The sequence below is a fragment of the Mesoplodon mirus genome (assembly GCF_964341445.2).
Source record: "Mesoplodon mirus genome assembly, chromosome: 13".
NCBI lineage: Eukaryota > Metazoa > Chordata > Mammalia > Artiodactyla > Ziphiidae > Mesoplodon > Mesoplodon mirus.
Genome location: NC_138989.1, coordinates 9,253,346 through 9,275,035, shown reverse-complemented (window position 1 = coordinate 9,275,035; position 21,690 = coordinate 9,253,346). Strand labels below are relative to the sequence as shown.

Genomic DNA, 21,690 nt, shown 5'->3' with positions numbered 1-21,690 from the left:
GCCTCCAATCAATTCTCCTTCTGTGCATTACTGAACTTTTTGTGAAATGCATCGAAACAAAAGCAGCTGGGTCCTGCTGGGGCTGATCCGAAAGCCTGGCCTCCATCCCCGGAGACAGACCTCTACCTCCCCTAGTTTGCAAAGGATCTGCTGCAAGATCCACAGTCTTTTACCATCCACCAGAACTGGGGTGCTTTTGAGAAACCTTATTCCATGTCCTTTTATCTTTCCAGCATCGCCATTTTGAGATGAGTGTGGGCACCATACCCTCATTTCACAGATAAGCAGCTGAGGCTCACCCAGAGATGACACCTGACCTAGTCTTCTAATTCCCAGCCTCTGACTTTTTTTAATCGATGCTTTTTTACCCCCTAGGCACCTAAGAAAGCCAAGAAGAGAGCAGAGGGCGCCAATTCCAACGTGTTCTCCATGTTTGAACAGAGCCAGATCCAGGAATTTAAGGAGGTGGGTGCAGCTGTGGAATCATTCGCCTGGGTGGAGATTCCCACATGCTAGAAAGAGCCTTTCCCTCGTTTCATATTCCCTGCAAGGTCCTCTCAGTTAGGTTGTCTTTATCTTCCCCCAAAACCCCAAATTCGGTCTGAATGTGTGTGTGAATGACTTAAAGAAATTAACTTTTGCTGCTCATCAACGTAAAGCATATGTCTTGTTGAAAATGAAGGAAAGAATTTCAGAAATGCACAAAGAATAAAAATGATCTGACTGGGCTTCCCTGGTGGCGCAGTGGTTGAGAGTCCGCCTGCTGATGCAGGGGACACGGGTTCGTGCCCTGGTCCGGGAGGATCCCACATGCCACGGAGCGGCTAGGTCCATGAGCCATGGCCGCTAAGCATGAGCGTCCGGAGCCTGTGCTCCGCAAGAGGAGAGGCCACAACAGTGAGAGGCCCACGTACCGCCAAAAAAAAAAAAAAAAAAGACCTGACCTACAATTCTACTACCCAGAGATAATCAGTTAACATTTTGGTATTCACCCTCCCAGTGATTTTTGTTATACATTGGGTTGGCCAAAAGGTTCTTTCGTTTTTCTTCCATAAGATCTTATGGAAAAACCCAAACGTTTGGGCCAACCCAAAATATGCACCCGTTTGTTAAACAAAGCACACTAATCAGTACCTGCTGTTTTTCTTTGAGCAATTCAGGATGTTATATACAGAATGTTGTACTATTATAAATAACACATCTTTGCTTGTATCTCTGGTTATATCCTTGGGGTAAATTCCTAAAAGCAGAACAGCTGGATCGAAGGAACTTTTTAAAAAAGGAACTAAAACCAAGTATAACCACTGGTCCAAGTTGCCCTCCAGAAATGCTGTGATCATTCTGACTCCCATCAGCACCAAGGGGAGAAAGTGCCTTTCCCGCCACATCTCCATCAACATAGGGCGTTAACGTCTCAAAAATTATTTTTGTCCGTCTGAGAGATGTCTGAGACTATCTTAGATTTTAATTTTTACAGTCCTCAGTTGTTGAATGCTAGCCGGGTGTGAAACCCTATCACAGTCTATTGGCATGTGCCTTAGTAAGCAAACCTAAGTACCAATTAGGCAAAATTAAAAGCCACTGCCGCAGACTCAGAAGGATAAACTGAATTAATTTTCCAGCAGCCCTGATGGCTCACACTGAGTCATCCACATTCTCACCTGGCCTTTCAGAGGAAAATACGTTAAAGCTATGCTGGAGAGGACACTGTTTTATATAAAAGGGGAAGCTGTTTGGGGCTTCCAATGGGACATGAAGACTGGCTCGTGCTGTCCCCACCAACATTCAGATCACAGGAACGCTGTGGCCCATAAGCTGCCAGGGAAAGAGGAATTCCTGGGATGAAATATCATATCTGAACTTGAAATAGTCCCCTTCCATGGAGAAGACTACACCCTCCCTTCTCCCTCACTCTGTCCTGACCTCTGGAATGAGATCAGCTGCTGGGGGTATGACCTGGGGATGCAAATACTTTCAGGAACCAGTTGCTAAAAGAACTAAAAAACACAGATATAATACATCATTTGTAAATTACCTGGGCGTTCTCAAAGCTCTTAGAGTCTCTCTGAAGCCAGCTGGGAAAGATTACTGGCTGTTTTACAGATAATGCGGGCTTGCGAGCTGGCGGGGACAGACTCCAGTTTTTAACTTAGCTTTTTTTTTCAGTAACAGCTTTATAAAGATATAATTCACGTTACCATGTAGTCACCTTTTTAAACTGTACAATTCAGTGGTTATTTAATATAGTCATAGAATTTTGCAACCATCATCACTGTCTAATTTTAGAACATTTTCATCGCCCCCAAAAGAAAGCTCATACCAATTAGCAGTCACTTCCCATTTCTCCCACCCCACCCAGTCCCTGACAACCACCGATCTATTTTCTGTCTCTATGGATTTGCCTGTTCTGGAAGCTTCATAGAAATGGAGTCATATACTATGTGGCCTTTTGTGTCTGGCTTCTTTCAGCATCATGTTTCAAGGTTCATCCATGTTGTAGCATGTGTCAGAATTTCCTTCTTTTTATTGCTGAATGATATTCCATCATGGGGAGAGACCACATTTTGTTTATTCACTCATCAGTTGATGGACATGTGGGTTGTTTCCAGTTTGGGGCTGTTGTGAATAGTGCTGCTGTGGACATTCACCTACAGGTGTCTGTGTGGACGTGTGTTCTCATTTCTCTTGGGAACACACCGAAGAGTAGAATTGCTGGGTCCTACAGTAACTCTAGGCCTAACATTTTGAGGAACTGCTAGACTCTTTCAGATCTTTGATTCTTGATCTAATGTCCTTTGATGTGCCTTGAAAACCCCAGAGTCCCACTACCCCCAGCCCTTGGCATAACCTCTAGGGTTCCTCCCCCCAATTTCTCTTGGGCTGACCAGACAACTGCCTCCCTTTCACAGGCCTTTACCATCATGGACCAGAACAGGGATGGCTTCATAGACAAGAACGATCTGAGGGACACCTTTGCTGCTCTTGGTATGTCGCCCCACCAATGCCTGCAGGAGGGTCTCCTTATCCCACTCCCGTGAGGGGCAGGAGGTGGGGCCATCAAAAAGGTCAAGAGCTTGTCATTTTCCAAAGAAACAGCTCAACCAATATTGGTCTTTAAGGCAAATTTCAGAGGATAGGAAAGAAGTGTTTTAGTCTTTGAGTGTCTTCACATGTGTTTTATTTTTCTTTCAAATTAATTTTTGTGTGGATTTGAATGCAATGGCTGTTTACAATAGAAAACTTGGAAGCTTCAGAAAAGTATAAAGAGGAAATAACGTTGGCCATTAGGCCACATTCCACTGTTAACATCTCTAAGTTTTCTTCTAGGCATCTCGTGTGTGTCTGTGTGTGTGTGTGTGCGCGCGCGCACGTGCGCATGTGCACACGTGTGTATTTAATAGCTGGAATCATTCTATTTTGGATTCAGCTTTTAAAATTTAACATCTCAGTAGGATGAGGATGAGTACGTGGAGCTGTTTCAAAGTGTCCAACCTGCCACCTCTAACCGCCCCTTGACTCCTAACCCCAGAGCTCAGGGCCATGAACAGCTGTGCACGTTGTGTAGTGAGCAGTTATACAGAGTACTATTCACATTTGTACCACTGTAGACTTTTACATTTAAAACATAAACTATCTTAAGAAGGGGCGGCTTTTTCTAACTTACACAAAGGTACTATATGGCCCGTGGCAGTGGCTAGAGCAGGTACATCAGAATCTCCAAGGCTGTATGGGTTATAGCAGGTATAATTTGAAAAAGTTCCCTCAGGTAATTCTGATGTCTCTCCCACCTCCAAGTAACAATGGTTAATTTATAATACGAGCATTTCCCATTGAGTAAAATATTAAAACATCTGTATAAATTGTTCCAGGTTCTGAAGGCACTATTTTTAAAAGTAACTAAACCCTCTTTGGGTTGTTTCCAGTTGTCTGACTTTTATAAATAACACTTTTGAGAACATCTTCTCACGTGAATATTTGGCCCCATCCACTCCGTCTCTGATTATTTCTAGACTAGATTCCTTGAAGTAGGATTACAAGGGCAAATGCCAGTGTCATGACAGCTGTTTCTGTCCCAGCTTGGAGTTGCTAAGTGTGTGTCTCCTGCCCTAGGGCGTGTGAATGTGAAAAATGAGGAAATTGATGAAATGCTCAAGGAGGCTCCAGGTCCAATTAACTTTACTGTGTTCCTACAGATGTTTGGGGAGAAACTTAAGGGTAAGTTCACGTGTATATCTGTGCATCTATGTGTGTATATCTGTGTATATGTGTCTCTGTGCATCTGTGTATGTCTGTCTGTCTTTATGTGTCTTCATCTTTAGGCATCAATTAGAGCACTGGGAGAACATGTTGGGGTTGGCACATGAAGGCAGAGTAATGTCAGGGGGAAGAAAAAAACAATAAAAACAGCAGTTAACAGTGCTCCAAGGCTTACCCTGATCCAGACCTCATGCTAAGCACTTTAAACACATTATATGCATCACCTTATTTAATAGCATCTAGGAGGTAGTTTCTATTCTTATCCCAGTCTACAGATGGGGAACTGAAGCTCAGAGATGGAAAGTCTCTTGCCTGCAGCCACACAGCTACCAAATGCTGGAGTCAGGATTTGAATCCGAGTCTTTCTAAGTCTAGATCCATGCTTGAGCTTGGGTTTCCTCAGAAATAACTGGATTCTCAGGACTTTCCTGGTGGCGCAGTGGTTAAGAACCCGCCTGCCAATGCAGGGGACACAGGTTCGATCCCTGGTCCGGGAAGATCCAACATGCTGTGGAGCAACTAAGCCCATGTGCCACAACTGCTGAGCCTGCACTCTAGAGCCCGCAAGCCACAACTACTGAGCCCGTGCTCTGCAACAAGAGAAGCCACCACAATGAGAAGCCTGTGCACCGCAACAAAGAGTAGCCCCTGCTCGACACAGCTAGAGAAAGCGCGCGCACGGCAACAAAGACCCAATGCAGCCAAAAAGAAAGAAAGAAAGAACTGGATTCTCAGCCCACTCTTTCAAAACGCCAAGGCTCAGTGCTCAGGAGGCAACAGGACCTTTCCTCCTTACCAGAGGTTCCCAGCCACCCATGGCACATTTTAACCCTGTTTTCTGTTTCAGGGGCAGACCCCGAGGAGACCATTCTCAACGCGTTCAAAGTGTTTGACCCTGAAGGCAAAGGGGTGCTCAGGGCTGATTAGTGAGTGGGATCCATGGGGGAAGACCTGGGGTTCCTTGCTTCTCCCCCTAGCCCTCTCCACACAGCCAGCTGCAATATCTGCTTTTCTCTCTCTGCAGCATACAGGAGATGCTGACTACGCAGGCGGAGAGGTTTTCCAAGGAGGAGGTAACAGGGCCCTTCGGACACTCTCTGCACCCCAGCTCCTGGCCTCACCCTTCTGGGGACTCCCTCTCCAGACTCTCTTATATAAAACACCCCTGACCCCACACTGAGAGAGAATCTGCTCTTGTTTACTAAGCCCTTATCTCATTTCACTCTGTCAATCACCCTGTGAGGTAGGGACTAGTATTATGGTCATTTTACAGATGGGGAAACTGAGGCTTAGGGAAGCAAAGTCACTTTGCTTTGACTAAAAGGACAACACTAATGAGAAATGCCAGGGCCTGGATTCAAACCTAGGTCTGTCTGACTCCAGGTTCTGTCTTCCTCATAATGCATAGATACCTGGTGAGAGCATCAATTTCCTGATGAAGTGAAGGTGGCATGCAGGGTCACCGCATACAGTTGTATAGGTTGTATACTGCACAATCCTCCTGGATGCCCTTAATAATATATACTGCAGAGTATTTATTTGTTGCAATAGTTTTCCAGCAGATGGCAGTAAAGTGTCTTGTTACAATTTTTTAGAAATCAGAATATATGACTTGTTCTGGCAGGTGGCAGTAATGTGCCTGGAAGAAGGGGCACTATTGCTAATTCACCAAAGGCCCTGTATAAACAAGCAACTGCCTTGTCAACGTTACTAATGAACCTTAATGAGTGTATTTAAAATAGTCCCTTATAGCCTCTCTGGCCTGATTCCATCAAGTTTCACATTTTACTAAAAATTTGATTTGGATTTCCCCCTCAAAACTCAAGCAGTTGAAAGAGCCTGCCTTTCAACTCTCACCAGGCTTTGGGACTTTGGACAAGCTCCTTAACCTCACTGTGCCTCAATTTCCTCATCTGTAAAGTGGGGACAATAATAGAATCTACTTCATAGTACACTGTGAGGATTAAATGAGTTCACATGTATAAAGTGCTGATATGTGATAAGGGCAATATAAATGTTATCTATTATTAACCCCAAATTAAAAAAAAATAACTAGCCAATACTTTTTAAATGTAGAAATTGCACATTTAAAAAAATTTAATTTCTAGTTTCCCTCAAAGAAACAAATTCCTCAAAAAGTCTGACCTCCTTGCCCATGTGGACACATTGGCTGGCCCTGAGCAGTTGCGACCTCTGTAGATGGACTAGTCTCCATTTAGCCACAGTCCCCACCAGGCCCACCTTGCTCCCCTACATAACCTGCCCGCCCCTTTGCACACTTGAGTTTGCGGTCCCTTCTCTCCCCGTCGCAGGTTGGTTCCTGGGAACATCCCTGCAGGATGGCCCTTGGGGTTGGCACCTGTGGAAGAGCTACAAAGGGCAAGGAAGCAGGAGGGCACGGAGGGAGATGTCCACCGCAACACATGTCCTCCAGGCCCCCAGCTGCCGCTCCACTCGGGCCGCCCTGCACACAGCCCTCCCCCCTCCACTGCCCCTCCCCATGGCCTCAGCATGTCTTGCTGGTTTGTTGCAGGTCGAACAGATGTTTGCCGCCTTCCCCCCTGACGTGACTGGCAACTTGGACTATAAGAACCTGGTGCACATCATCACCCACGGAGAAGAGAAGGACTAAGGGAGGGGATTGCCTTTGGGTGGGTGGATGGGGGGCGTCCCTGCCCTCTTCTCACTTCGCCCAGTAGTGCCACCACCCCTGCCCCTGGCCTGTTGGCTGTGTGGCCGTCTCATTTATCTACCTCCATCTTCTCCGCAGCCTGCGTGCCTTAGAGATACCACGTGGCCACATAGCCGGCAGATGGAAATCCATCCAGAGGCCATGTTCAAATAAACAGGAGGTTGTGTTTATGGTGTGTCCTTGAGTATGGAAGACCCTTTGCTAGTTCCCATGAAGGTGGTGTATGAGCTAGTGATGGCCCTGCTGTCATTATTATTGAATCTTAGTGACTCTGTAAGATAGACCTTCAGGGACTTCCCTGGTGGTCCAGTGGTTAAGACTCCACGCTTCCACTGCAGGGCCATGGGTTCCATCCCTGGTCGGGGAACTAAGATCCCTCAGGCCACACAGCGTGGCCAGGAAAAAAAAAAATAGACCTTCACAGCCACTCAGGACTATTTCTATGAAAGTCCACATTTTACTGGAATGCTAACCAGAGGACCACAAACCTTTCTTTCAAAGAGTCCGAGCACTGGTAGAGCCTAGCTTCCCTGGCGTACTTTCCTTTAGGATGCCACTGGAATGCTTCTCCCATAGATGTGTTTAGGCCCCAGGATAAGTTAAGAAGAAGAGGCCTCACATGCACACTAAAAATATGGTTCATTTGGCCAAAAATTCACATCCATTAATTGTAAGAGGTTAATTTCTAATTTCAGATAAAGTAGAAGTTGTCTGTATTTGTCTCCTGGCAAATTGGGGGAGGGACACAGACATACATAGATAATGACTTCTGACCCTGCCTGGGGTCTAGGAACTAGGCCTAGGTGTGAGTTGACTTGATTTTGAGTGACCAAAATCATTGTTGAAACACTGAGGTCTGTTTTGGCTGCAAGAATCCCAACTTAGGAGACAAATGAGTTCACATAACTGAGAAGTCCGAGGGCTTCAGGCATAGCTGCATCCAGGAGCTCAAACAGCACCAACAGAACCTGAGGAGGCCTCTCCACTGCTCTGCTTTCTCTCATGTTGCTCTGCTCTCAGGAGTGACAGAATGGTCACCAGCAGTTCTTAGCTCTTGCCTATCCCCACAGCAATCCTAGTGGAAAGAGGGCACCTCCCTCTCTCCCAGCTCCACACAAATCCCAGAACAGGGCTATGGGATACCTGAACCAACCCCGAAACAGGTGTAGTGCTCTGACTGGCAGACTTGGTCACATGATTAACCCTTGCGTTGGGGTTGAAACCAGCCCCTTCCAAACCACATGGCCTGAGGGTGGGAGGGGCCGTTCCCCAAAGGAAAATCCAAATGCCTTTTAGGAAGAAAGGGGAGTGGATGCTGGGCACTCTAAGTTTTCGAGAGAACCCCAAGAACCCAGGACACAGACAAAGCGAATGATGTGATGGAAACAAAGGGCTGAAACTGGGGGTGGGAGTGGCAGCTGGGGTCGACCAGGGGGTATGAAGGGTCCAGGTGATTGAAGGAGCCAGAACTGGAGCGAGTCTTGAAGGTTCAAGAACAACACCAGAGCCCCCAGAGGAGGAGCTCAGGGTCAGCTCCAATGACATCACCTGCTGGGAAGGGGGGTCCCTTTCAAAGCCAACAGCAAGCTGGGAAGGCAGGGACTCATGGGCCCCCCACGCCATGATGACCCATCATGATCCAAACCCTACAACAACCCATATCCCCCACGTCCGGAACCTGTGACCTGGAGCTCCTACAGAGACACGGCCAGGCCCGGGAGAGGCCCCAGCTCAGAGCGCTCGAGTGGAGTTTGTGTTTCTGGGCAAGACACCCTGGACACAGCTCCACAGTGACACACTCATCCACACCACACACACACACACACAGCCTCCAAGGCTCCTGGTTCCCACCTGTGAGCGTCTGCCGCACCCCATGTGGTTCTAGGACGTGAACTCAGTCTTTTGGCTCCCAGCCGTGGTGACCTCACACCACTCTTGCCCCCTTGCTGGCTTTGGAACTCGACCCTCCTGCTCCTCTACCCCGTCCTGGTGTGGCTCCAGCACCCCAGTCTCTTAGTAATGAATGGGAAGAGGCACCGGGGTTACGGAACAAAACATTTACTCTCTCTGGTTATGGTACAAGCATGGCCATGTCCACTTCAGACCGTTAACTTCTTCTTGGACCTCAGATCGTCCCCCTTTTCAGGCACGCTGTCCATGTGTAAATCCCTGTTTCTAGACTCTCTTGCGGTGTAGTGGCTGAGCACCATTTGCCGAAGCCTGCTGTGGTCCAGGGGTTGGTCCACTGTGCCAAAGATGGGACTCGTGTGAGGAGTTTGGAAATCAAACCCAGCACAGCAGGGGGTGGGCTTCCTTCCCAGGGACAGTGCCTCTCTGCCCTGTTCAAGGATGTCCAAGCCTGGTTTGGTGTCCCTCCATAGTGCTGGGGGTTGGAGTGTAAAAATTCTCAGAGTCCAGGGAGAGGGAGGACAGGCAGAGATGTACTGCTTAGGGATGGCCAGACAATAACTGTTTTTCTTCTCCAAGATGAGGATGTAAAGATGAGTTTGGTTTAGTATCAAGGAGTTAGGGTCACCATGTGCAGTTGCTCAGGATGTAGATTGCACAAAGACACCTGTTTCTACAGGGCTGAAATCCAGCCCCCCACTTGATTGCCAAGCCATGTCTACCCATCAGGGGCTCCTTATCCTAATTAATCTGCCCAGAGGGTGTTGCCTCTTCTAATTCACACATACAAGCCATAGAGGCTAGTGGGCTAAGAGGACCTAATGTTCATCAACATTCCCTTGAACAGAAATGAAGACATCATCTGTACATTCCTGACCTTGTGAGGACAGTGCTCTCAACAGCTGTGCCCTGCCACCCTCCTCCTTTAAGAACTCAAAGGGCCAAGGGAAGCTGTGCTAAGGTGGCTGACATCAGCCCCAGTTTTCACTCCTGCTAAGTCTCAGGTGCCTTGAATAAATCAAACAGGAGGTGTGTATGCCTGTGCACCTGTGCACAAGCGCCTGTTGGCCGTCCCCTCCCTCCATCTTTGGCACACTTGAAACGTTGCTCACAGAAGGGGGGCAGCTTTTAAAAATACCAAATTTTTTCCTCTGATTACTCAAGTCATGCAAGGTCATTTTAAAAGAAAATTCTAAGCAATACAGAATTAACTTAGAAATGCAAAGTTCTCTGCAAACCACCACCCAGAAATACCCACTGTAAGTCAGCAGTATACATCCTCTTTGTTTTTATATGTATCATCAAGATAACTTCCTCCTTCCCTTCCTCCTCCTCCTCCTCCTTCCTTCTCTCTCTCTCCCCCTCCCTTTATTATAAATCAGGTTGTGAAGGGCTGTCTTGTACACTGCACGATTTTTAGCAGCATCCCTGGCCACTAGATGCCATATATACATGTCAGTTCATGTCGGCCCACTGTATTCTTTCTAGTGGCTGCATAGTATTCTGTGGCATGCATGGGTGAACTATAACTTATTTAACCAATCTCTAACGGGTGAGCATTTCAGTCACTTCCAGTTCAATCACCCTCCTACTTCCATCTTTAACCCTTGAATGTTTTTCTTTGAAGGACCAATCCCCACAAGCGAGATTACAGACTCAACGTGTGTATCTGAAACCGTGGGTAATCATTAGTCAACCCCATCTCACCTGTAACCTGCCTTCACTAAGCAAGGTCGTTTTAATTATTACTACAAAAGACTTGCTTGTCTTCCAAGCAGTATGTAGCCTAAACAATGTGTTTGCATGAGTTGTTTTCCAGGAGCTTGGATTCAGCTATGTCTAGTTCCAGGTGAGCTGGTTAACACTGGAAGGAACCACCAATCCTTTAACTGGGCACGTGCGAGTGTCACTGGATGACCTCTTGAACGTGCAGAGGCCCACAGCTTAGTTACACCGGCACAGAACCCCGATTACCGCACCGTTTTCCAATTGCCTTTCCTCACACTCCCCACGCCTCGGACCACCCTGCTTCTTTATTCTTTTTTTTTTTTTTTTTTAACTCGTGAATTTGTTTTTATTTTTATTGGGCTATAGGGGATGGATTGGGAAATATCTCTGTAAGTTTATGCCCTACTAGGGAAATGTCCATTCTAATTTTCTTGGGATAGCTTTCGGAGTTTTTTCTTTTTCTTGGAGCTGCTGCTCTTGCTGGCAGCAGCCTCTTCAGGTCCACTGCTGACAGGCTCCTCCTTGGAAGAGAATTTCCTCTTTTTCTTGGGGACCCTCTTGTTTCCTGACTCTTCAGGGTCACTATCTGGTTCCTCTTTGGGAAAAGATTTCTTCCTCTTGGTAAGACTTACACTGCCAGCTGTCTCTTCAAGATCACTAACCAGCTCCTTCTTGTGCTTCTTTATTCTTTATCCCATAAATACCTGAGCCCCTTGCTTTCGGGGAGGCGGATTTTGGAGGTTTGTTCTCCCATCTCATCTCCTCGCTTCGCTGCCTTGTGAATAACCCCCCTCTCAGCTGCAACCCTCCACGTCTCAGCGTTTGGCTTGCTGCGTATCGCAAAAACCGAACCTGGCTCAGTAACATAACCATTTCTCAGGCTTCCCGAACGTGTTGCCAAACTGCCCTCCAAAACCCATGTGGGGCCGATTATATCCCCACCTTCGGAGAGAAGGGCAGACCCCCACGAGGGGGAGTATCATGAGCTTCGGCCTCCAAAAGCAAGGATCAATGCACAGGCGCCCGCAGGGCCACAGTTCAGCTCTGGCGTGAACCGTCTCGGGCGCTTCAACCACGGGGCTGGGGGATGTGGATGGGGATGCGGAAAGGAGGTCACGGATGGAGGAGCGAGTCTCAAGAGCATAGGGTGAGGGTGGGAGCCGGGATCAGGGAATCTCCTGTGCCCATAACTTGACAACCTGGAAATTTTGCTCATTTTAAGGTTCATGAAATGGGCACAAATTTGTTGCAATTTTTTAAAAGTACCCAGGATAACTAAACTTCAGAATCTGTGGCTGAGTCACTGCGCAGTAGAAAGAGAAGTCCGGGAAGAAAGAACTCACCTTCATCCAACCTGTCGCTAGAGGGGTCAGCCCCGAGCACTGGGGGGATGACCTTGATGGGTTCTGCAGGCTTGAGGAGGGCAGAGCCGCCCCAGAAGGGGTTGATGAAGGGTGGCGGGACGTCCGTCTCCGCCACTTCCATTTCCATGATCCGCTTGTAGGATTCTAACAGCAGCAGGTCGTTGGTCTTCTTTTCAATGATGGCTGGAAAAAAATAAGCAGAACCAAGAGGGCTGCTGGGAGACCGGAGTCCCGGGGGGAGCTAGAGGTTGCGCCCCCTGCTGGACATGAATGGTAGCAACAGGAAGTGGAGCAGGTCCTGAGCTCCTGTAAGGACAAGGCTTTCTCTTGGGTTACATCACACTTTCCCTAGAGGGCACAATTTGGTTCTTGAGAAGCAAAAATAATCTGACTCTTTAATATATAAAGTACAGATATACATACAAGACGTAAACAGTTATATGGTATATGAACTGTATTCCACAAGGCAGAGCAGTTGGGAAGAGAATGTCTAAAAAGGCTCCTTAGGGCTTCCCTGGTGGCACAGTGGTTGAGAATCCTCCTGCCAAGGCAGGGGACACGGGTTCGAGCCCTGGTCTGGGAAGATCCCACATGCCGCAGAGCAACTAAGTCCGTACAGCACAACTACTGAGCCTGAACTCTAGAGCCCGCGAGCCACAACTACTGAGCCCACACACCACAACTACTGACACCCGTGCGCCTAGAGCCAGTGCTCTGCAACAAGAGAAGCCACAGCAATGAGAAGCCCGCGCACTACAATGAAGAGTAGCCCCTGTTCTCTGCAACCAGAGAAAGCCCGCGTGCAGCAACAAAGACCCAACACAGCCAAAAATAAATAAATAAATTTATTAAAAAAAAATTTTTTTAATTAAATAAAAAAATAAAAAGGCTCCTTAGGGGACAATAATGAAAAGAAGATTGAGGAACACTGGGTTACACTAAAAATTGGGAGCCCTGGGCAAGCTCTGCCTTAAACTATGGATTTTTTCCTCAGTGCTGCCTCTGAGTTTGAGGGAGCTGCCCTTCCCGCCGTGTTTCATAGCCTCATGGAGGCACCAGAATAATTCATTCATTCATTTATTCATTCATTCCACAAATTATTATTGGATGCCTATCATGCCAGGCATGGTGCTACAATGCATGGAAGAAAAAGAAAATGATGATAAACAATAACAGAGATGCAGTCCCTGTCCTGATGAAGCTCATAAACTTCAGTGTGAATGGGGGGACAGAGAGAAAGGCAAGTTCAGCAAATAAATACACGTATCCCTCATTATCCAGAAGCCTATTATCTGAATTCAGTAACTACTGGATCTGGATAATTTTTTGAAAAAAACTCACACAACCCATACCATTTCTATTCTCTCTGAAAATCAGGAACCAAAAAGATTTGCATCTGAACCTTGCTATTGGATCTCAAGAACCTCATAGATTCAGATAATGAGAATTACCTGTGCATAGAGACAAACTGGGTGAGTATTAAATAATAAGACTGCTATAAAAGTGAATAATAGTGGGTGGGGGAGGACCAGCTTCATATGGGGCAGCAGAGGGAGGCCTTGCTGGAGGGAGGGCATTTAAACTGAGATCTGAGAATGAGGAGGAATTGGGCATGGGATGAGTATCCCAGGAACAGCCCATGCAAAGGCCCTGTGGCGGGGATGAGTTGGGGGAAGGATTTGAAAATACAGAGAGGAGGGGCTTCCCTGGTGGCACAGTGGTTGAGAGTCCGCCTGCCGATGCAGGGGACGTGGGTTCATGCCCCGGTTTGGGAAGATCCCACATGCCGCGGAGCGGCTAGGCCCGTGAGCCATGGCCACTGAGCCTGCGCGTCTGGAGCCTGTGCTCCGCAACGGGAGAGGCCACAACAGTGAGAGGCTGATGTAACGCAAAAAAAAAAAAGAAAAAAAGAAAGAAAATACAGAAAGGAGAGCACTGTGGCTGGATGTGGTGAGAAAGGAGGGAGAGCAGGACAAGAGACGATGAAAAATGTAAGTAGGGGCCAGGTTATAAAGAACCTGATAGGCTTTGGGTAAGAAAGAGTTAACGCAGCAAAGCCTGACTGCTCTTAGAAAAGGCTGCTCACCAGATTGGCCCCTGGATAGCATCAGAGAACTTGAATTTCAGGAAGGTCCCCACTACCATTATCTGTTAAAAGAGTGGCTCATCATGCTTAAACTGTGGTATAAAAAATGTGATTTATGCTGAATACTCACTGTTCTTTCTGGGAGTCTGGAATTTGGGTATGTGTCATGCTGGAGGTGCCTATATGATGAGCCCCCAATCCAAACCCTGGGCAATAAGTATCCAATGAGCTTCTCTGGTTGATAACATTTCACTTGTGTTGTCACAACCCATTGTTGGAGGAATTAAGCTCATTTTGTGTGAACCCATTGGAAGAGGACCCTTGGAAGCTTGTTCCTGGTTTCCTACAGACTTCACCCCAAGCCCCTTTTTCCTTTGCTGATTTTGCTTTGTATTCTTTTGCTATAATAAATCAGGGCCATGAATATGACTATATGCTGAATCCAGGAGTCCTCCTAGTGAATCACTGAAACCGGTGGGAGGGAGGTGTTTTGGGAACCTCTCAAAAACAGATTATATTAAGAACCTTAGATTTTATTCTAAGAGTAGTGGAAGCCATTCATTCTAAATTGTCATGATCTCTGTAGGAGCATCCTCCCTCTCTATCCTGAGTTCAAGGCCTATGCCTAGAAATGTGTGTTATAGTTAATAGGCATTTGCTACATGCCAGGCACTGCTCTGAGCACTTTATTTCTTCTTTTCCAATCTAAATGCCTTTCATTTCTTTTTATCGCCTTATTTCCTTATCGAGGACCACCAACACAATATTGAATAGGAGTTGCGAGAGCAAACATCTTTGCCTTGTTCCTGATCTTAGAAGAAAAACATTCAGTTTTTTCACCATTAAGTATGACGTTAGCTGTAGGTGTTTTTGTAGATGCCTTTTATCAGGTAAGAAAGTTTCCTTCTAGTTCTAGTTTGTTGAGTTTTTATCATGAATGGATGTTGGATTATGTCAAATACTTCCTTCTGCATCTATTGAGATGATCATGTACTATTTCTCTAAGAACTACTCATTTATTTAATCCTCCCAATATTTTTTTGGATGAAAAAACTAAAGCACAGAGAGGTTCAGAAAGTTGCCCAAAGTCACACAGCTAGTAAGAGTAGAACCAAGATTTGAACCCAACCAAGCTGGCTTTAGTGCCCACATGCTTCACCACCAGGCTCACTACCTCCAAAAGAACAAGTCCTTGGGCCTGGTCATAGAAATCTCTGGAAATGGTTGCTACCCCAGCTCGACTCACCAAAGTACTGTGGGAGGTTGGTATCGGTGATTTTCCCTGTCTCCCCTAACTGTACCAGGATCTTGGTGGCATCACAATTTATCTTCTTAAACAGATTCTCAACCGAGTTCTTGAGATACTCCAAGGTCTTGCTGATCTCCTTGTAGTTGTTCTCATACATATCTGCCTCCTCCGTGGTCTTCCTTAGTTTCTCCTGTGGCAGACCCCAATTCCCATTCAGGTCAGCCAGGTCACCACCCTGGGCTCAGCCCTCACATGAGAACTTTCACTGGTAATGAGGATTTAGGACCCTCTGGAGCCAGGATCTCCAAAGTGCAGGTTTGCAAACCTCTAAAGGGGTGCAAGATCAATTTAATCATTAAATGGGCCTCAATCCATATTTTTTTAAAAAATGAAATAAAATGATCAGAAAAGAAAGGAAGAGAAAATACTAACATGCATTGCAGGTAGTGAGGGTAGATATTGTTTAATGTAAGTTTTGTTTACTTACATACGTGTATGTGTGTCTACATGTGTACTGGATTACAGTATTTTTAAAAAGCTGGTGACTCATTTTTAAAAAATGGCCCACAGGAAGAAATATATTTTACATTGCAGCCCAATACTTATATACGTGTGTGTATTTTTATATATTTATCTAATCAAATGAAATTATAGATTCACAAATCATATTCTTATTGTGTGTTCTAGTATTTTCCATTCGGTTCTGTTCTATTCTATCTTGTTACTTTTAAATGCTAGTTGCAATCCAACAAACCAATTTCACCACTCAGTTTAAATCACATTAGAGCACAGTGGTTCTCAAAGTGGGGTTCCAGGACAAGCAGCATCAGGTTCACCAGGGAACTTGTTAGAAATGCAGATTCCTGGGATCCAGTCCAGACTGACTGAATCAGAGGCTCTGGGGGTGGACCTGGCAATCTGTATTTAATGCAGGTGATCCTGATGCATGATAAAATTTGAGAACCTCTGTGAGTCCACTGGATCACAATTTTGGCTTCATATTGGTATCACCTGGGAGTGTTAAAACATTTGCTGCCCAAACTCCAGCCTCAGAGATTTAGACATCTTGGTCTGGGATGCAGCCTGGGCATCAGGAATTTTAAAGCCTCTGAAGTAATTCTGACTTGCAGCCCAGACTGAGAATCGTTGCTCTGGGATGAGTGCTTCAGTGGCTTCCTGCCTCTCCCTCTGAGTTCTCAGCTTGCAAAGGTGAACTGGGCCCTGGAAGGACCAGCCTTGTTCCCACCAGCTCCATACGGAGCATTCCAAATAAGGATCCCAAAGGGCCCTATTCACACCCCCATTTTCCAGGTGAGGAAACTGAGGCTCTAAGGAATACAGCCAGGAGAGGGAAGCCATGGTTTGAACTGTCTCTCAACCACCACACCAGGCAGCTTCCTCCGTCCCAAACACTGGAATATTCAGTTCCCAGGGCTGCATTTCCTCATATGACAGCAAGAGCCCCCCCTCATTCTAAAGGTGCATTAAAAGATCACGTGGTTGAGAATTCCCTGGCGGTCCAGTGGTTAGGACTCTGTGCTTCCACTGCAGAGGGCACGAGTTTGATCCCTGGTCAAGGCACTAAGATCCTACAAGCTGCGCGGCATCGCCAAAAAAAAAAAAAAAGATCACATGATTAAAAACATTTCTTGGGGCTTCCCTGGTGGCGCAGTGATTGAGAGTCTGCCTGCCGATGCAGGGGACACAGGTTCATGCCCTGGTCCAGGAAGATCCCACATGCTGCGGAGCAGCTGGGCCCATGGGCCATGGCCGCTGAACCTGTGCGTCTGGAGCCTGTGCTCCGCAGCGGGAGAGGCCACAACAGTGAGAGGCCCATGTACCGCAAAAAAAAAAAAAAAAAAAAAAAAAAGTTTCTTAAAGCCTGATGTGACAGTGACAACACATGTCCAGCACCTAAAATGTTCCAGGCATATTACACACATCATCTTAACTTATCCTCACAACTGCTCCAGTTTTCAGATGAGGAATATTGAGGTCAGAGAAGAAAAGTGAACTTGTGTTTAGCTCTTCTGTATTGAGTTGTCTAATACCTGACCATGGGCACAACTCTTTATTTGGACAATTATTTGGTAACAAGATGATGGTGATTTGAGGTTTTATTGACTTACGGGATAAACAACAACAATAATGATAGCTATGTTTATAGCTCTCTGCCCTGCACTGTGCCAAGCGTGTACATGCAGTATTTTATTCAATCTTCATGGCCCTACAAAGTGAGTACAATTTTTATCCCCATTTTACAGGTGAGACAACGGAGCCTCAGAGAGGTTAGGTTACTTTCTCAAAGTCACACAGCCAGGAAGAGACTCTTCTGGGAGTCATACCTAAGCATTTGTTCCCAGGGCCTGGTTGCTTAACTCTTATGCAAAACCCTCCCATTAAAGGACTGGTTCCACCACTTCTCCCAGAGGGGAGGATGAAATGGAAGTTAAGTGGAAAGGTTCCAAGAGTAGAGGAGATAGAAGCGATCTTTAGCAGGGAGGTAAGAAAAGTGGGTTCTAAGTGAGCCCATTGCTATTAAGACAAATTCTCTTGCTTAGAGTATTTGCATTTGAAAAGAGGCTCCAGGAGTTCCTACTAAAGCCCAAGGAACAAAGAGCTGCTGGAGGACTTCAGGCAGAGGTGGGGGGGATGCTTGGTGTTGCCTGGTCAGCCTTCCCAAACTGTGTCCCCCTTTATGCCTTCAAAACGCCGAGAGGCAGAACAGCACCAGTCCCAACCCCAAGGAAGTATTTGGACACTGGATGGCTCAAAGCCAAGGATGTGGGACCCCAAGAATGTGTCCGACTTAAGGAGAGTCTCCTTGAACTTGGGCCCTGCCTGCAAGTCTACATTCCCCATTCCCGAGTCCTGGGAGAGGTTGCTGAGCCTGAGAGGTGCTTTGCTGCCCTCCAGTGGCGCATGAGAGAATGGTATGGCCAACCCTTTTTGCCACCTGCGTGCCAAGAGTAGAAATAAGCCACAGAGAAAGGAAGGGAAATGACCAAGGAGTGTAGTTCCTGGGCCAGGAACTACTGGATTAGAACAGGGCTTTGCAGTCAAACTCTCTGGTTCATATGTTTGTCAGACATTTGTTATCCATTCTCCCCTTATACCTTAATAGCAAAATGCTGATTGTATTTGGGGTGGCAATGTGCCAGCTAAAAGTTATATCTCCAACCCTCTTTTGCAATAGGGATGGCCAGTGAGACATAGATACAGAAGTCACTGGCTTAGAGTTCAGGGAAAAAAACTTTTAAGCTGACTAACTCAATTAGCAAGGCCTTTTTTTTCCTTCCCTACTTTCTTTCTGCTTGGAATGTGTATGTGATGGCTGGGCCATTGGCAGCCATGATACAACCATGAGGCATCCTTGAGGATGTAAGCCACACACTAAAGATGGCAAAACTGAAAGGAGAAGCCTGGGTTACTGATGACATCATGACCAGCCCTGAAGTGTTTATCTCCAGGTTTATGTTTTAACAAAGTAAATAAACTTCTATTGTTTAGGCCACTGTTATTTTGGGTCCCTGTTATTAGCAGCTGAATGCAATGCAAAGCTCATGCAGTATCCCAGCTCCATGATGTTGGTGATTACTTCCCTGAACCTCAGTTTCCTCATCTGTAAAATAGATCATATCACCTACCTCATAGAGCTGTTGTGAGGATTAAATGAGATAATGCAAGCAAAGCACTTAGCCCAGTGCCTAGTACATAGTAATGGCTCAGGAAATGTTTGTAATTACTATTATTCATTGAGAACAGGCCACAGCCAGGACAAGGGGGAGAGAGAAGAAAAGACTGAGGCAGAGATCTGTCTGGAATTTACCAGCCTGGGATGACATTATAGGCACAAGGGCCTGAGATAGACTCCCTGAAGTGGGAGAGTCTTTAAAATAGACAAAGAGGGCCTCAGGGACAAAATTCTGCAGCAAGATCTGTAGCAGAGGCTGCCTGTAACAAAAAGTCAGGACATGTCAAGACATGACCCAGGCCAGTAGATAGTCATGGGGCAGACATCTTCCTCCTCCTGAGAACCAACTGACAGGTCACCTGACAGACAATGGAGACTCCTGCATCCCTCCCTCCCCACCCTGGTCTTACCTCCAGCTGTCTCAGGATGGAGCAGTTGTCCTCGTGTGATGATGTCTGCTGGGATTGCGAGCGGATGACCTCATTCTGCTCAGGAGAGAACCAGACCATGAGGAAAAGCAAGTGCTCCCCTCCCCAGCACACCTAAAAACAAGCCAACGCCTCGAGGTGTTGGTGAGGATTTAAATTATCCATTTCAAGGAGCCCCAGAACCCCTGGACCCCTCTTATGTCCACGGAGGTTATTTCTGATGTTTCTGAATTAAAAGGAGGATGCAGGCATGAGCAGGTGGGTGGTTCATCCTTTCTGGAGAACTGTGTATAATCAGTAGGATTTGCTGCAATGGTGGCAATGTTCTATCTGTGCCGTCTAGCACTGCAGCCACTAGCCACGCACGGGCACAGAGCACTTGCAATGTGGCTAGTCCCACTGAGGAACTCATTTTTTAATTTAATTTAAATTGATTTAAACTTAAATCGCCCCACGTGGCTGATGGTTATGGTAATGGACGGGCAGCTCCAGAGCAGGGGTTCTCAAACTCTAGCATGAAACAGAATCACCTGGGGGTTTATGAAAACACAGATATCCGGGCCCCACACCAGAGGTTCTGATTCAGTATGTCTGCGTGAGGCCCACGAATGTGCAGGAGATGCTGCTGCTGCTGGTCCAGGGATTAGATTTGAGAACTCCTGGGCTAGAACAGTGTGTCCAAATGTAAAAGACAAGCACCTTTTGATGGGGCAATACCATCTCTAGGAGTCTGTCCCATGGAAACAATAAGACATGTGGACAAGGTGGCCACTCAAGGCTGTCCCTTGTGCTATTATCTGTAATCTCCGTTAGGGACAACCTACATGTCTACCGGTTGGGGATTGGTTAAGTAAACGATGGTACATTTACATTGTGGGGGGGAAAGGGTCTCAAATTAAAATATGGTTTAGGGCTTCCCTGGTGGCACAGTGGGTGGGAGTCTGCCTGCCAATGCAGGGGACACGGGTTTGAGCCCTGGTCCCAGAAGATCCCACGTGCCACGGAGCAGCTAGGCCCGTGCGCTGGAAGTGCTGAGCCTACGCTCTGGAGCCCGTGAGCCAAAACTACTGAGCCCACGTGCCACAACTACTGAAGCCCGCACGTCTAGAGCCCGTGCTCCGCAACAAGAGAAGCCACTGCAATGAGAAGCCCTCGCACCTCAACGAAGACCCAGTGCAGCCAAAAATAAATTAATTAATAATTTTTTTAAATATATGGTTTAAATGCAGATTCATGGCTTATTCTCAGAGAATCTAGGTTTGTAGGTATGGGATAGGGCCTGGGGAATCTGTTCTTTTAAGAAGTATTTTGTGATACTACCACAGAGCATCTAGGGTCTCCAGAAGCCTCTAAAAAGAACATAGAAGATGTTGGGCAGTATCTATGATGAATTGTTGAAGAAAAAAATGTATTAAGCAGCATGAACTATCTAGTATACACCCAGTACTATAAGTGGGCATCTAGGGAAGTGTGTGTGTGTGTGTGTGTATGCGCACGCACGGACACATGCTTAAGTGCACACCTCCTTCATAAAGCAATGTCACCAAAATATTTATTGGCAGTATCTCTGAGTGGTGATATTTTGGTGACCTGTACTTTTTCCTTATATTTTTCTGAATTACATTTTCCCACAGGCATATCTACTTGCACATGGCCCCACATTCAGGAAACAGTGACACTGCAAAAGGAAGGGCTCCCCTCAGTCCCCACTAAGCACAGGGACCTCAGAGGAAAGAGTAATGAATTCCCAGAGGAGGTGACATCTGTCAGGACTAATGAGTGGTATTGCATCAGAAGAAAAGTGGGAGGGGTGGGGAATAGCATGAGGAAAGCCTCAGAGGAGGGAAATGCAGGGGGAAGCTGGGACTGGCAGCTGATGAGAGTGCCTTGGGGATCGTGATGGGAGCTGAGCATGCAGGGGCAGGTTGAAGCCAAATTTTGAAGGTATTGGAGTGTCACACTAAGGAGTTTAGACTCTCTCCTGTACAGACAGTTCCAAAGGCTGGTTATGTGTTTTCTGCAGAGTAAGTAGCCCAGGGAGCCAATTAAGTTTGGGAAATTATGGATTCAACAAGGTAAATAGTTTCTTTACTGTAGGATTTGTCAGAGCCTTTATTATGCTCATATACATCAACTCTCTCCAAGATTAGTTTGCCATCTCTCCTCAATTCTGTGAAGCTGTTGATTAACAGGGGTCAGCCAGCTTTTAAGGCAAAGGGCCGGATTGTCGATATTTTGGGCTTTGCAGCCCACATATGGTCTGTCTTGCATATTTTGTTTCCTT

General features: G+C 46.5%; 2 protein-coding genes across 3 annotated transcripts in view; one reads left to right on the top strand and one right to left on the bottom strand.

The window, feature by feature from the left end:
* Positions 1 to 381: 381 nt before the first annotated feature.
* Positions 382 to 6,889, top strand: MYL2 (myosin light chain 2; the record flags this gene model as incomplete). 2 transcript variants are annotated; one of them, XM_082641130.1, is made up of 6 exons in its annotated part: positions 382 to 465; positions 2,910 to 2,985; positions 4,111 to 4,215; positions 5,105 to 5,183; positions 5,282 to 5,330; positions 6,791 to 6,889. In XM_082641130.1, exons 1-6 carry the CDS (start codon positions 430 to 432, stop codon positions 6,887 to 6,889), a joined length of 444 nt encoding a protein of 147 aa, XP_082497256.1. In that variant the 5' UTR covers positions 382 to 429. The 2 variants fall into 2 exon arrangements, with proteins under 2 accessions (XP_082497256.1, XP_082497257.1); XM_082641131.1 differs by lacking the exon at positions 2,910 to 2,985 and having other exon boundaries at positions 4,077 to 4,215.
* Positions 6,890 to 9,048: 2,159 nt separating this feature from the next.
* Positions 9,049 to 21,690, bottom strand: part of CCDC63 (coiled-coil domain containing 63) — a gene marked incomplete at both ends in the record, with an annotated part of 99,392 nt that continues 86,750 nt past the window's right edge. Inside the window, 4 exons of the mRNA XM_082641759.1 lie at positions 9,049 to 9,194; positions 11,929 to 12,132; positions 15,282 to 15,474; positions 19,389 to 19,463. Of these exons, the coding sequence (XP_082497885.1) occupies positions 9,049 to 9,194; positions 11,929 to 12,132; positions 15,282 to 15,474; positions 19,389 to 19,463 (618 nt within the window). The remainder of the gene's footprint in view (positions 9,195 to 11,928; positions 12,133 to 15,281; positions 15,475 to 19,388; positions 19,464 to 21,690) is intronic.